Genomic DNA, 13,600 nt, shown 5'->3' on the forward strand with positions numbered 1-13,600 from the left:
CATGGTTCTGCCATTTTGTCCTTTGTTTAATCTAGTCTTGTGGCAGAACCATGACAGACCCATGTTTTGTGTGAGAGCACTGGCTTTGTTTATTCCTAGCCATGTGCTCTCAGTCTCGTCTCTTGATCCCGCCCCCTTGTTTCCTCATTAATTATCCCATTATTGTTTGATTTATAGCACCTGTTCCCCTCTTGATTTGTTACCCTATTTAATCCTCTTGTATTCATTGTCCTGTGCTTGTGCATTGTGTTTCATTCCTGTGAGTACACTGTCTAGTTAAAGTCAAGTCAAGTCTAAGTCAAGTTTATTGTATATTTAGTGTTCTGTCTAGTTTATTGTTTAGTGTTATAGTGTGTAGTCTTGTATCTTGTCCAGTTTAGTGTTCACTCCTCTGTTTTTGTATCTGGTTTATATTGTTTTGCCCCCTCGTGGGTTTTGTTTTCTGTTTTATTCATTAAATATCCTGAGTTAACCCCTTGTTGTCTGCATTTGGGTTCATCCTACACATCCACATAACAGAATGCACAAGCCAGTTATGAACCCAGCAGACAGCATGGACAAAGCCCAGCGTGCGCATCAGGCGCACATTTTGTTCGGCCTCCGCCAGAAGGAGGCCGATGTTTGGACCTTTGCCAGCGATTTTCTGGATGCAGCGAGGGGCTCCGGTTTCAATGAGGCAGAACTTATGACTATTTTTTGTAGTTGCCTCAGGGAGCCCCTCAAACCCAAGGAGCGGAGGATGATGAGGTACCTGGGCTTCGAGGACATGGTGCGGTATATTAGTAACCGGCCGGAGCCCAGGGCCTCAGTCAAGGTCGTACCCCCACCTCCTTTGTCCCCTATCCCGGAGGGTCTTGTCATCGGAGTGGTGACGCGGGAGGACCCGGCGCTCACCACTCCGGTCCCCGTAAGCTCTGTCCAGCCTGCCGACCTTCGAGGGAAGCGCGAGAGGAGGATCTCGTGGGAGTCGGCGTCTGAGGGGTCCTCCACAGATCTTGCTACTCCCACCACGGCGCTCATCCCACCTGCTCCGTTCACCGCACCACGCCCGCGCAAGAAGAGGAGGAGGAGAGGGGTTGTGGACCCTCAGCCTCAGCCTGCGCAGCCACCGCTGCAGCCCCTGCCGTCTGCGCAGCCACCGCTGCAGCCCCTGCCGTCTGCGCAGCCACCGCTGCAGACCCTGCCGTCTGCGCAGCCACCGCTGCAGACCCTGCCGTCTGCGCAGCCACCGCTGCAGACCCTGCCGTCTGCGCAGCCACCGCTGCAGACCCTGCCGTCTGCGCAGCCACCGCTGCAGACCCTGCCGTCTGCGCAGCCACCGCTGCAGACCCTGCCGTCTGCGCAGCCACCGCTGCAGACCCTGCCGTCTGCGCAGCCACCGCTGCAGACCCTGCCGTCTGCGCAGCCACCGCTGCAGACCCTGCCGTCTGCGCAGCCACCGCTGCAGACCCTGCCGTCTGCGCAGCCACCGCTGCAGACCCTGCCGTCTGCGCAGCCACCCGCTGTGCCCCCTGTCACGGTCTCTGTTTTGTCTCCGCTGCCGGACGCAGCGCCCCCTGTCTCGGACTCTGTCTCGTCTCCGCTGCCGGACGCAGCGCCCCCTGTCTCGGACTCTGTCTCGTCTCCGCTGCCGGACGCAGCGCCCCCTGTCTCGGTCTCTGTCTCGTCTCCGCTGCCGGACGCAGCGCCCCCTGTCACTGTCTCGTCTCCGCTGCCGGACGCAGCGCCCCCTGTCACTGTCTCGTCTCCGCTGCCGGACGCAGCGCCCCCTGTCACTGTCTCGTCTCCGCTGCCGGACGCAGCGCCCCCTGTCACTGTCTCGTCTCCGCTGCCGGACGCAGCGCCCCCTGTCACTGTTCCTGTCTCGTCTCCGCTGCCGGTCGCAGCGCCCCCTGTCACTGTTCCTGTCTCGTCTCCGCTGCCGGTCGCAGCGCCCCCTGTCTCTGTTCCTGTCTCGTCTCCGCTGCCGGTCGCAGCGCCCCCTGTCTCTGTTCCTGTCTTGTCTCCGCTGCCGGTCGCAGCGCCCCCTGTCTCTGTTCCTGTCTTGTCTCCGCTGCCAGCCACAGCGCCCCCTGTCTCACCGGCTCCTTCTGTTGCTTCCTCCCCTGCCACTGTCTCCATGTCCTCCCTGAACTCTCTCCCCTACCCAGTGAGTCCTGGCTCGCCCCCGTCGGCTCCCTTGTCTACCCCTACCATGCCCTGGAACCCTGCCTTGCCTCCGTTTGTACCCCCTACCAAGTCTGCTTCCCCTACCAAGCCTGTTGTCTCCAAGAACCCCGCCAAGCCTGCCCGGACTCCTCGTCCCAAGCCCTCTACTACCCCTGAACCCAAGACCCCTTGCCCACCCATCTCCACCCTACCTGGACTTCCTTTTGTGGACTCTGTTTTGCCTCCGCCCCCCCTCCCTTGTTTGTTGTTTTTATTATGTCACCCCAACCCCTTTGTATTGTTATCTTGTCTGCCTTTGATATTGTTTGTCATGTTTTCTTGGTGTCTGTCTATCTGTCAGTCTGTCATGTCTCGTGTTTAGTGTTCCCCTGGGGAGCGTCTGGAAGCCGCTCCTTAAGGGGGGGATTCTGTCATGGTTCTGCCATTTTGTCCTTTGTTTAATCTAGTCTTGTGGCAGAACCATGACAGACCCATGTTTTGTGTGAGAGCACTGGCTTTGTTTATTCCTAGCCATGTGCTCTCAGTCTCGTCTCTTGATCCCGCCCCCTTGTTTCCTCATTAATTATCCCATTATTGTTTGATTTATAGCACCTGTTCCCCTCTTGATTTGTTACCCTATTTAATCCTCTTGTATTCATTGTCCTGTGCTTGTGCATTGTGTTTCATTCCTGTGAGTACACTGTCTAGTTAAAGTCAAGTCAAGTCTAAGTCAAGTTTATTGTATATTTAGTGTTCTGTCTAGTTTATTGTTTAGTGTTATAGTGTGTAGTCTTGTATCTTGTCCAGTTTAGTGTTCACTCCTCTGTTTTTGTATCTGGTTTATATTGTTTTGCCCCCTCGTGGGTTTTGTTTTCTGTTTTATTCATTAAATATCCTGAGTTAACCCCTTGTTGTCTGCATTTGGGTTCATCCTACACATCCACATAACAATAAATCCCTTACCTCAGGGATTTTTCCCCCTCAGGGAAACCCTTACTTAAGGAGTTTCATGCAACCGGGCACTGATAAACTTTCGGATGCAGAAATGGCACACATCAAGTCCTTGACATATAAAGTCCTGAAGTGGTCATTGCTAATGGAAATTTACGATCAAGATAAAAGCTGAATGTGTGTGTGTGCATATTAAAGAAAAAAACAAGAAAAACTGATTGATGGCTCGATATCTGATTACTCAATGTTGGATATGAAGCTTCTAGAAAACGTACCATGGGACCGACTGAGATGCTGGCAACCTCCAGCATTGCAGCATCTGCAATGCCCTTGGCTGTTTCTCTTCCAAGTGCCCCACTACGAGAAAGTAATTCCTCTACTACCTAGAAAAGAGAACAACATCTATGAAAAAAAAAACACTGCTAATGTGAAGCTCATCATAAATTATTTCGAAGCATCTATTTCATAAATGATTTATTCACATGGATTAAATTCGAGCAGGTCCTTACATGTCTGTATTCATCCAGTGTTATGGTTCCATCATTGTCTGTGTCATGCATATTAAACAGGACTATAAAGAAAGAGAATTGTTAATTAATAGTTCTGTTGGTACGTTTTTATCTTCATGCTTATCTCCCAACTGTACTGAGCATCCTGGTTTCCAGAAAATGTTATAAATATAATTTCTGGCTTTACAACATGTTCTTACAGCGTAGTTTTGCCCTCCTAATCTCTTCTCTCTGCTCTTCTGTAATGTGATGGGACGGTGCTCTGAAATATGACATGACTGTAAGGAATTCCTCAAAACCGATTTCATCCACCGATCCGACCTCATCTTTCTGGAAGTTTCTGTAAAGAATGCATAGCATGCATAATTAATGTTTTATTATATTTACTGCTTACAGAAACTTTAAAATCTACCATTGATCTTCATGTCTGTGGTTGGTTTGTGGCTGACCTCTGGTCTAAGAACTACAAACACCTTCTAGCGACCAATATAAATTTTTACGTTATAAAAAATTATATTATGTCCTACACATCACCCAGATGTTCCAGAGGTGCTTATTTAATTATTTATAGCTAACTGAATAAATATTGTTGAATAATATACTAAGGCTGGTGTGACATTAAAGGGATAGTTCACCTAGAAAAAATATTTTGTTATTTACTCACCTTCATGTCATTTGAACCTCCAATGTCTTTCGTTGTTTTAGATATAACTGTTGTTTCACATTGTTTTAATCATCCTACAACTGCTTAAACAACAGTTTAGACATAGCGAATGTGCCTAGAAATACATTAGGAGTTCAAACGACATGAAGGTGGTAAGTCAGCTGGTACCAGAATGGCAAACCCAGTACTGCAGTACCATACACTATGAATAATTAAGTAGTATGATTAAATAATAAACTGATGTATTAATACAATGGAAATCATGTAAGGGGTTAATCTTTTACAAACAAATCAAGGAAAGCTATATGTTCTAAATCTGTTGTGCTAAAGGTTATTTAGACATTTGTACTAAAGAAGTAAGTTTCTAGACCTATAAAGGCAAGGCATGGCAAGACCTGACCTGGCATGACCAAGTGTTCGTGGCTATCTGAAATCAATTATAATGAATGACTTTACGCAATTCATGAAGAATATATCAAATATATCAATAAATTATACACTATAGTAATAGAAGTAACCTGTGCTAAAGCAAACTGAGTAAAAAGCAACCAGTTCATTTAGGCTGAGCCACAGAATGTTACTAGCACACAAACTAACAATGACACTAAGAAATGCCAACAACTGAACATGCTAAACTGAACTGAATGCGTAAAACAATGTGTTAGAGAGCAATTGTAAAACACAATGATGCCATACAGTACAAAAACAACCACACAACAAAATGACCTTCTTTTAACCAACTTCCTTTAGGTTGAGTTTCATATCCTTGTGAAAGAAGATGCTGTGACGTTACTCACAAAAAAGTGTGAACTAAGTTTCACACCGAAGGACTCATTTTAAAGGTGTCGAAGAATGCATTGAAATAATATGTTAAATTGTTGTTTGATATCTACATAGAAGGTATGTAACTTTATAAAGTGCAAAAATTATCCAGAATTGTTTTTACATATCCATTTTCAACCCTATGATTTGTCCTTTGAATGAAATGCCCTATTAGGAAGGGTCATGAATAATAACGTTGAGCTCCGCTCTGATTGGCTCTGCCAGTAGCTCACATTAGTAAACATGTTGGGGCGTACATCACGACTGTTACATCACAGTCGGTGTTATGTTAAGATTGGCCTGCTTTCCAGCAGTCTTTTGCATGCATGAGGTTAACATAAAAATGAGGAAACAAACGCGTTTGAGGCTCATTATCTGTCATTACCATGTACAGAGCTCTTAATATTCATCTATGCCTAAGTAAACCAGTTTTTTTATTCTATGGCACCTTTAAGCTTTACAAAACAAATCATCATTAATACAAAAAATACAGACTAAATGTGGATAATTACCAACCTTCTATCAAAAAAGGCCTCTATTATTTGGGATCGAATAGGGTTGCTTTCCAGGTCTTGTATCGTTTTAAAGTCATCTTTCCTTCAAATAAGAACACAAATAAAAAACATGCGTGATATTTAAAAGGCAGGCATTATAGTTTGCGTTTATTCAATAGCATATTTATAAACTATGTTATATGCCAAACCACCTTAAGAAAGGCCAAGAAAACACATACCACAACGATTTTCTAATTCCAGCACAACTGGTTTTATTGTTGAAACACTACAGTAAATATTTTAACTGAAACAATACAGCACAATAAACAAACAAAAGTCTATAGATTGTCAGCTCACCGTAAGGTTTCTTCATTTTTGCTAAGCTGTTTGAAACGATTGTGAAGAATTCCGATCTGCTCCAGTGAAACTGCGAATGGACAAATAGAGATATTCAACAAACAGATCAGCTCACTGGCAGCAAGATAAGGTGGAGGTTTAACCCCCCCCCCCCCCCCCCACACACACACACACACACACACACACACACACACACACACCAAATTATCAAAATTAACTATTTCAGAACCCACAAATATTTATACAATGATTCAAGAAAACACTCCATGTACAGTTCAAACAGTCCAATATAAGTCTAAGATGACTTATGGATGAAATAATACAGTTTTTGGTTTGGATGTTTGGTTGAGTATTCTAATTCTAGTAATGAGTCAGCAGGCAAATTTAAGATCATATTTTGGGCCTGCAGAAGAGGTTTAAAATCAAGCAACCATAACCACATTTAAATGCAGATGCAAACACATCAGCAATGATGAATATTAGTTAACAAGCATACCTGTATATTTATCCTGGGTCCTTAAATTCTAATAAGCATGCATGATACGCAGATGAATATGTCACTATTTAATCTAAATACTTAAAAATGCAAATCAAATACAATTCTGAAAACAGAAACACTACCCGGGTAAAGGTGCCAATACAAGACAGCAGGCTGCAGATAATGAAAAATTAACAACGTTAGAAATGAACTAGACATGAGTTAGTGCATACTCACAGCCTGTCTTCTTAGACAGAGTTCGGTAATGATGGTCATCAGGCAGAGATTGAAAGCCTCCCATCATTCACAACAACAACAGTCTTGCACCAATAAGCGCTTTCTGCACAGTGCGTTTGTCAGTCTGTTCCTAGATCTTCCGGTGGTTTGAGTTTCACTCGTATACCCGTGGTTGCCTTGCTCAACAAATGCATGCAAATTGCACTGTGCCTAAGGGAGGATAACAACAGCTCCCCTGGGTCCTAGCGCCGGTTTAATCACGGAAACTGTCAAACACCTGTCGACTGCTTTGTTATTCTGGTTTCTGAAGGTTGACCAGGGTCAAAATGTGGGTTAGAATGTCAAGTACGAATGTTTACAAGAAGGCTGTTTTGAACAGAAGTCACCTCTGCAACATTCATTTATAAAATATGCACTGCAAACAACACCCTTTCTCGAAAACGGACACTGACGTTTCTGAGAAGGCCACAAAAGACCTCTGATGATTTGACAAGATAACAGTACAGATCAAATTAGTCACTTCTAAAATGTGTCATCTGATAGTTTATATTTGCAGTCGTGTTATAGGAAGTATTTTTTTGTTTCAATTTCATCGTTGGGTATGAATAGTAAAAAGGTCTAGGCCATAAACTTGACTTAAAGGGATAGTTCACCCAAAAATTAAAATGTTGTCAGAATATTCTCACTCTTATGTTGTTACAAACCTGTATAAATCTATTTGTTCTGATGATATTTTGAGGAATGTTTGTAACCAAATCGATCATTAGCTCCATTAACCTACATATTAGGAAAAATAATATATGGAAGTAAATGGGACTCATGAACGGATTGAAGAGGCTACATAGGGGAAATCGATAGGCTATAGAGCCCCAAAGCTGTGATAAATAGAACATATTGAACAATACATTGTGCTTCTTAAAAAAATATATATAAAGTTTATCGTTTATCGTTTCAGCATCTACACCCCAATGCCTGCATCTGTAATAGTCACATCATAGAACATGCAGTGCATTTTTTTCTCTTTAAGGAAACACTACTTTGTACCACTTTTCTAGTGCACTACACTATATAAAAAAGGTTTCAGGCAACAGTAGTAAATCACAGATGTCTCTGTGAGAAAACAGTGAACTAGAGTTAGTTCCTCTTAAACTGAGCTTTTATAAGTAATCTGGTGAAGTCATACAGTATTTCTTACGTCGCAATATACATCACAGAAAAACAAAACATTGCAATGCTAGCCCCCCCCCACCACCACCATATTGTGCAGGCCTATAATTTGGGCATTAAATATAATTACTGTAAATCAAATTATATCCCGTATCTGATTCAATTCATTCCCTCCCAAAAAAAACATGTGACCCTCTACTCTGAAGCTGCTAAAGATGTCCTGCACTTAAGAAACGGAAGTGAGGAGAACTTCAGTAAATAAGGCCAGTAAAGCAATGCACAGAATTCATTAAGGTCAAAACATTTTACTGTATAAAATTGTTCTTACATTTAATGCAAACTGAAAATTAAAAATACTAAAACTTATTTGTCTACTAAAGCTTAATCAGTTTCATTCATTTATGCAAATTAAGCTCACATTCAATAAAACTTTACATTTACGTATTTGGAAGATGCTTTTATCCCAGTGCCATTTAAGATGCACAGTTATCAGTATGTCAAACTAGTTGAGCTACTGGAACTCAAAAGCACTGCAGCTAAAAGTGACAAAGAAGTGTGACAGGTGAGTCTTGAATAAAGCATAATATGTTTCTTTCACAATGTATCTACCACATGGTGGCAGTAAAGATCATGATACCAACTCTACAGGATGTTGCTATGTAACACACATTTCCCCTGGGAGACTTGTTTGTTTCCATACTAGGGGGAAATATTACACATTTAATAAATTACAATATTTAAAATTAAACATTTAAAATTACAATAGTGTGAATCTTCTATAGATATTATCTTTTGCATGGTTGCTGTTTAACGTATTATTTTTTTGCTTCTGTAATAAGCCTATAATGACATGTTTCATTGTGACAGCGTTCAGGTGTGGCCTGACAGAATGTCAATGCGTGCTCAAAGTAAATCTGTTGTTCTTGGTTAATAATGATGAAGCTGTTTAACAGCCTTATGATAACCATGGCTTTAAAAGGATAGGTCACCCAAAAATGAAAATTCTGTCATCATTTTCTCTGTTGAATACAAAAGAAGACATTTTAAAAAATGATCGTAAGCACACAGTTGACGGTTGACTTCCATAGTAAATGTTTATGTTATTATGGAAGTCAGTGGGTACCATCAATTGTGTGGTTACATAATTTATCAAAATATATTTTTTGTATATGTGGGTTTAAAACAACATGAAGGTCAGTAAATGGTACAACATACAGGCACAGCCTAAATTAAAACTAAATTATTATCCCACTTCACATACTCATTTTAAAAGAAAACCGTTTGCTTTGACATGTATCTGAGCTGCACATTTCTGTTCAATTGAGACACAAAGCACATCTCTTGTCTTTGTCTCTTTCTGTTTTAGATCATTAATCTAAAATCATTTATCTAAAGTAGTTTAGATTATGAAATGAATAAGGTTTTCTAAAAACCAAAAGTTAGCCCAGGTGGTCAAGGGCTGCATAGAGTACAGAGGAATAGAGAAAGTTTTGTGAAATAAATTTTGGGTCTGAAAAGTAGAATCTATCTATTTGTTGAAAATGTACAGTACAATACTTGTTTCTGTGGTTTTTATGTAATATTTTATGTAATTTATTTTATATTTTAGTGATTACAGTTAAAAAGAACACATTATTTAAGCTGTAATCCATTGAAGTACATTTACCTTTGTGTTCTTTACAGACACTACACTAAAAATACCTGGTTATTTTCAACGAGCCCAACCGGTTGGGTAATAATTTAACCAATGCTGGGTTGTTTTAACGTATTGTTGGGTCAAATATAATCATTTTCTGGGTTAATTGAACTCATCAGCTGTTTTTCTTTTCGACCCACTGCTGAGTTAAAAATAACACATAATTTTTTCAAAGTGTACAGAGACCTATTTAATTACCCAGCATTTGTGACCAACTCAAACATTTAACATTAAAAACACATTTATTAGAAGTGACCCTCAATTAAGGGAAATATAAATTAAATTAAGAAAATGATTATGAGGACATTTATGTTCTTATAATTGTATCAAATGCAATTATGAGGACAGTACATTGCATTTGTTGTACGTGGCCTGCAAAATGAATCAGGCAAAAACATTAATGAAATAGAAAATGAATCAAGCTAGAAAAACAACAATAATACAATCATAAAGCTTTTATTTGGAATGAAATAAGGAGGCAATTATCAACAAAGTGTGTTTATATGTTTAATTAATTATAATTTGGTTTATAGTTATTTTCTGGAAACATTTACTAGTAGCACTTTATGGTAGGTGGAGAGACATTCCCTTCCCCATCACCAGTGATGTATAGCATCCAGCTTAATAATTCAATAACAACCATAGTGCACAAGATGAGCTTTTATATCCTAGTTCAGTGGACAGGAGAGTAGTGATGTATCCATAGGACTTTATTTATTAGCTTATAAGAAAGCCAATGGAGGAAATCTGGCAAGGTTATGTGCCTGCTCTTTATCAAGAAACACACAGGGCTTTTAAATTAACACAGAAATACCTGACAAACGTTTAACATTTATGTGAATGACTGGGAGATCTATGAAGTCTCCCATTCAGGTACCAGTCAGGCTCAACCATGCTTAGCTTTAGTGAGTGAAAATCAGTAAAGAGTCATGGGGTTATGTGTTGCACTACGTACAATAAAACTGACTATACAAGAGAATCAAAGCTGACAGTTAATCTGGATTTGCCTCCATCGGCAGTATCCGAGGATCAAAATTCTAGCATGGCAGTCATACATGTTTTATTTACAACTTGCTAGCTCTGTTGCTCAAAATTTGTCTTTGAATCAATTCTATAACGTATGCAGTATGCAATTATGTACAATCCATCACTGTTTGATATATCCCTTATGACAATGAACCATGGTTTTACTATAGTTAAAAAACATGGTTACTGTAGTAATTGTAGTAAAAATACTATGGTATTCAAAAACCATAGTTACTATGGTTAAACCAGAGTCGTATAATAACAGAGTTACGAAACGCTTTGATCTCGCCGCCGCGCGGTCACGTGATTCATGTAACGTTCTACAGTTCCAAACCAAGCAGGTCTGTCAATCTGTTTGCATAGGTTTTCAGCTATTTTAGGTAAATATTAGCTTGTAATGGGAATTGATCACTATACTTACTGTGTTTATAACGTTTTTTTACTAGGGAGTGATGGAAATACAGTAAATCAGTTAATAAAGATAAACAGTTAATTGTGACCCAAATATAACTGTGGTTATCTATACCAACTACAGCAACACAGTTTATCTTTTATTTTTGTAGCAAAATATGGCTATATAAATGGCTATCAATCTTATTTGTAACAGTGAAGCATAACAGAAACACACTAAATTCATATTTTAAATTCACATTAAATGTTAATATAATCATACATGATTTTCGAGGATACATCACTCGTATTACTTACCAAACACAATGAAACACATAGCAGCATTGTGAAGCAGTGTGACTTTCTTATAAGGCATTTAGCTTGTCGCTGTTGCCCCCTAGTGTTACTCGTAATATATAAAAAAGATAAGTATAAAGTAGATGGCCACCAGTAATAAAATATTAAACCATTAAATCTATATGATTCACACATTATACACAACTCATTAAAATATAAAACTTTTACTAGTTATTATTAACGATAATCATCACCTACAGCAGAGTTCATAAAATATCACTGTTGGCTATATTAATGAAATGTCCAAAAATGTAAAGAGAAACGGTAATTTCATCGATTTACCAGCAGGTGCCATTGAAATGAATGGGCTTCAGTGCTGCGTTTGGAACTATGCGTCACTACCGGTCACTACATGAAACGCTGTTACTTCAGCATTCCATTCTTACAACGGACGTCTATGTGAGTGTCGTAACTCTATTATTATACGACTCTGGGTTAAACCATGATTTTGCTAATAGTAATCAACAAGCCAAAAACCATGGTTACTACACTTTTACCACAAAAAAACATGGCTAATTTTCTTAAGGGATGATTACTCCAGATTATATAAAGGAGATATTGTTTGTTTACATTAGTGCAGCCAATAAATTGACATGGTCTAGCTAGCATGTGTACTGTAGAATCTCAGCATCCTAATATTTGCAGTCACGCAAGCATGTCAAGTAAGTTAAAGACAAGCAGCGGGTCTTAAAGATGTTGACGTTGGAAACCACAGGGAAAACAAACGGAATAATTCCAGTGCAAATCTTCGCTTTGGGTCTTGGCCAACTTTTGATGCTCCTCACGCTCCGGACGCCACCATAGAAGAGAGAGAGGAGCGAGAAAGAGAGAGAGTCATTGTCTGTGTCTCGGTACCCCCAGGACGCCCTCTCTTTCAGAGCAGCTGTTGTCTGAGAGCTCGAGGCATCTCTCTGACACTCTGTCAGATTCTTCTCCTGCAACCACTCCTCTGCATCCAAAACAGTCACGCGTCACGCTTGTCCTCATGTAAGTGCTTTAATTAACAGCACCTATTTTCTATTAAATCACCATCACAGTGCACCGAAGCCATAAATAATTGTCATTTCGTCAATAACTATTTATATTTTGACACACCGGGGCATTGTATAAACAGAGAATGCACCGTGACCTCGGTTGTTTGGTCTGTCAGCTCGTATCAGGTGTGTGCCATCGAAAAATGTGAACTGTTTCATAGCTAACACACATTGATTTGTTATTATTCAGGAAGCAGAGGGCTGCCTTCTTTCATTGTCAGTTATGTCACCTTTTACCAGATAGGAGTGGACATCATGTCCTTGAGCCTTATACCAAAGCTGCAACCTAAATAAAAGAAACCTATTACACCTCTAGAAGACTGTCTGCTCCCCCAGTAAACAATGTAGCATTCTCTCACAATAGTCTTAGTGATCAGCCTGCGTATATTCCCTCATACTATCGGAATCTTCTTGCCCTACCACAAAGGTAACACGTTTCTAATTTTATTTCACAAAATTTAAAGTAACCTAAGAAATAACAATCACAAATATTAGGACACACATAAGGGGGGTGGGGGGGGACACTAAGGGGGGTGCTATTAATATGGTTTTAATAAAATATGATTATTATTATAGATTACTGGTGGCAACTAAGACAAATGATCTTCAAAAAGCATCCTCCCTTTCCGTCTTCTTTTTTTATGCATTGTTTTTTTTATTTTTTGTCTACAAAGTATTCCAACAATCACAAATTTGGTGATTTACTTACTTTGGAATTTAGGTATTTTAATTTGATAAGACAAGCATTGTAATTCTAAAAATATTGTTACTGATACAGACATCTCGAGATGTCTATTTGATGTCTGCATTTACATCTGCAAGATGTTGTTTTTTGATTGTTTGCTCATCTGCCATACGTCTCTGAGACGTTTCCTAAAAGAAGTCATAAAGACATATTGAAGAAGTCTTTAATGTCTGTTTTTGACGTCAGGCCAATGTTGGATTTTGACGTCAATACCCAATTTTGAGCAGATGTCAAGGTGAATTAAGACTGAAGAAACCCTGTTAGCTAATATTTAATAATAAATGTCCACAGATTTATACTGGATTAAACATGTATTTTGTCAGATTGGCCTATCCACTTGTGATAGATTTTGAATTTAGATCAACGTCAAATTTTGACGTCGGATCAACGTTGGATTTTGACGTCGGATCAATGTCGGATCCTGAAGTCAAATCAATGTCAGATCTTGTCCTCAGATCAACGTCGGATCCTGACGCCAAATCAGCATTGGATTTTGACTTCAGATCAACGTCAGATTTTGACATC

The 13,600-nt window shown here is 40.0% G+C and overlaps 1 protein-coding gene across 2 annotated transcripts; it reads right to left on the reverse strand.

Annotated features, from left to right (window-relative positions):
* Positions 1–3,127: 3,127 nt before the first annotated feature.
* Positions 3,128–6,891, reverse strand: LOC135732083 (calcineurin B homologous protein 3-like). Of its 2 annotated transcripts, none has more exons than XM_065249988.2 (6): positions 6,661–6,891; positions 5,946–6,015; positions 5,611–5,686; positions 3,809–3,948; positions 3,609–3,670; positions 3,128–3,482 (listed from the first exon to the last, which is right to left on the reverse strand). In XM_065249988.2, exons 1-6 carry the CDS (start codon positions 6,697–6,699, stop codon positions 3,204–3,206), a joined length of 666 nt encoding a protein of 221 aa, XP_065106060.1. In that variant the 5' UTR covers positions 6,700–6,891; the 3' UTR covers positions 3,128–3,203. The 2 variants fall into 2 exon arrangements, with proteins under 2 accessions (XP_065106060.1, XP_065106059.1); XM_065249987.2 differs by having other exon boundaries at positions 3,152–3,482; positions 5,611–5,691; positions 6,661–6,885.
* Between the last annotated feature and the right edge of the window lie 6,709 nt (positions 6,892–13,600).

The sequence above is a fragment of the Paramisgurnus dabryanus genome, chromosome 5 (genome assembly GCF_030506205.2).
Source record: "Paramisgurnus dabryanus chromosome 5, PD_genome_1.1, whole genome shotgun sequence".
Classification (NCBI taxonomy): Eukaryota; Metazoa; Chordata; class Actinopteri; order Cypriniformes; family Cobitidae; genus Paramisgurnus; species Paramisgurnus dabryanus.

Excerpts from the sequence above, each read along its gene's own strand:
- LOC135732083 (XM_065249987.2), bottom strand. The coding sequence starts at position 6,727 with ATGATGGGAGGCTTTCAATCTCTGCCTGATGACCATCATTACCGAACT. Across the intron at positions 3,949-5,610 it reads GAGGCCTTTTTTGATAGAAG|AAACTTCCAGAAAGATGAGG; the intron begins GTTGGTAATTAT and ends CATTCTTTACAG. Across the intron at positions 3,671-3,808 it reads TAGGAGGGCAAAACTACGCT|TCCTGTTTAATATGCATGAC; the intron begins GTAAGAACATGT and ends CTTTCTTTATAG.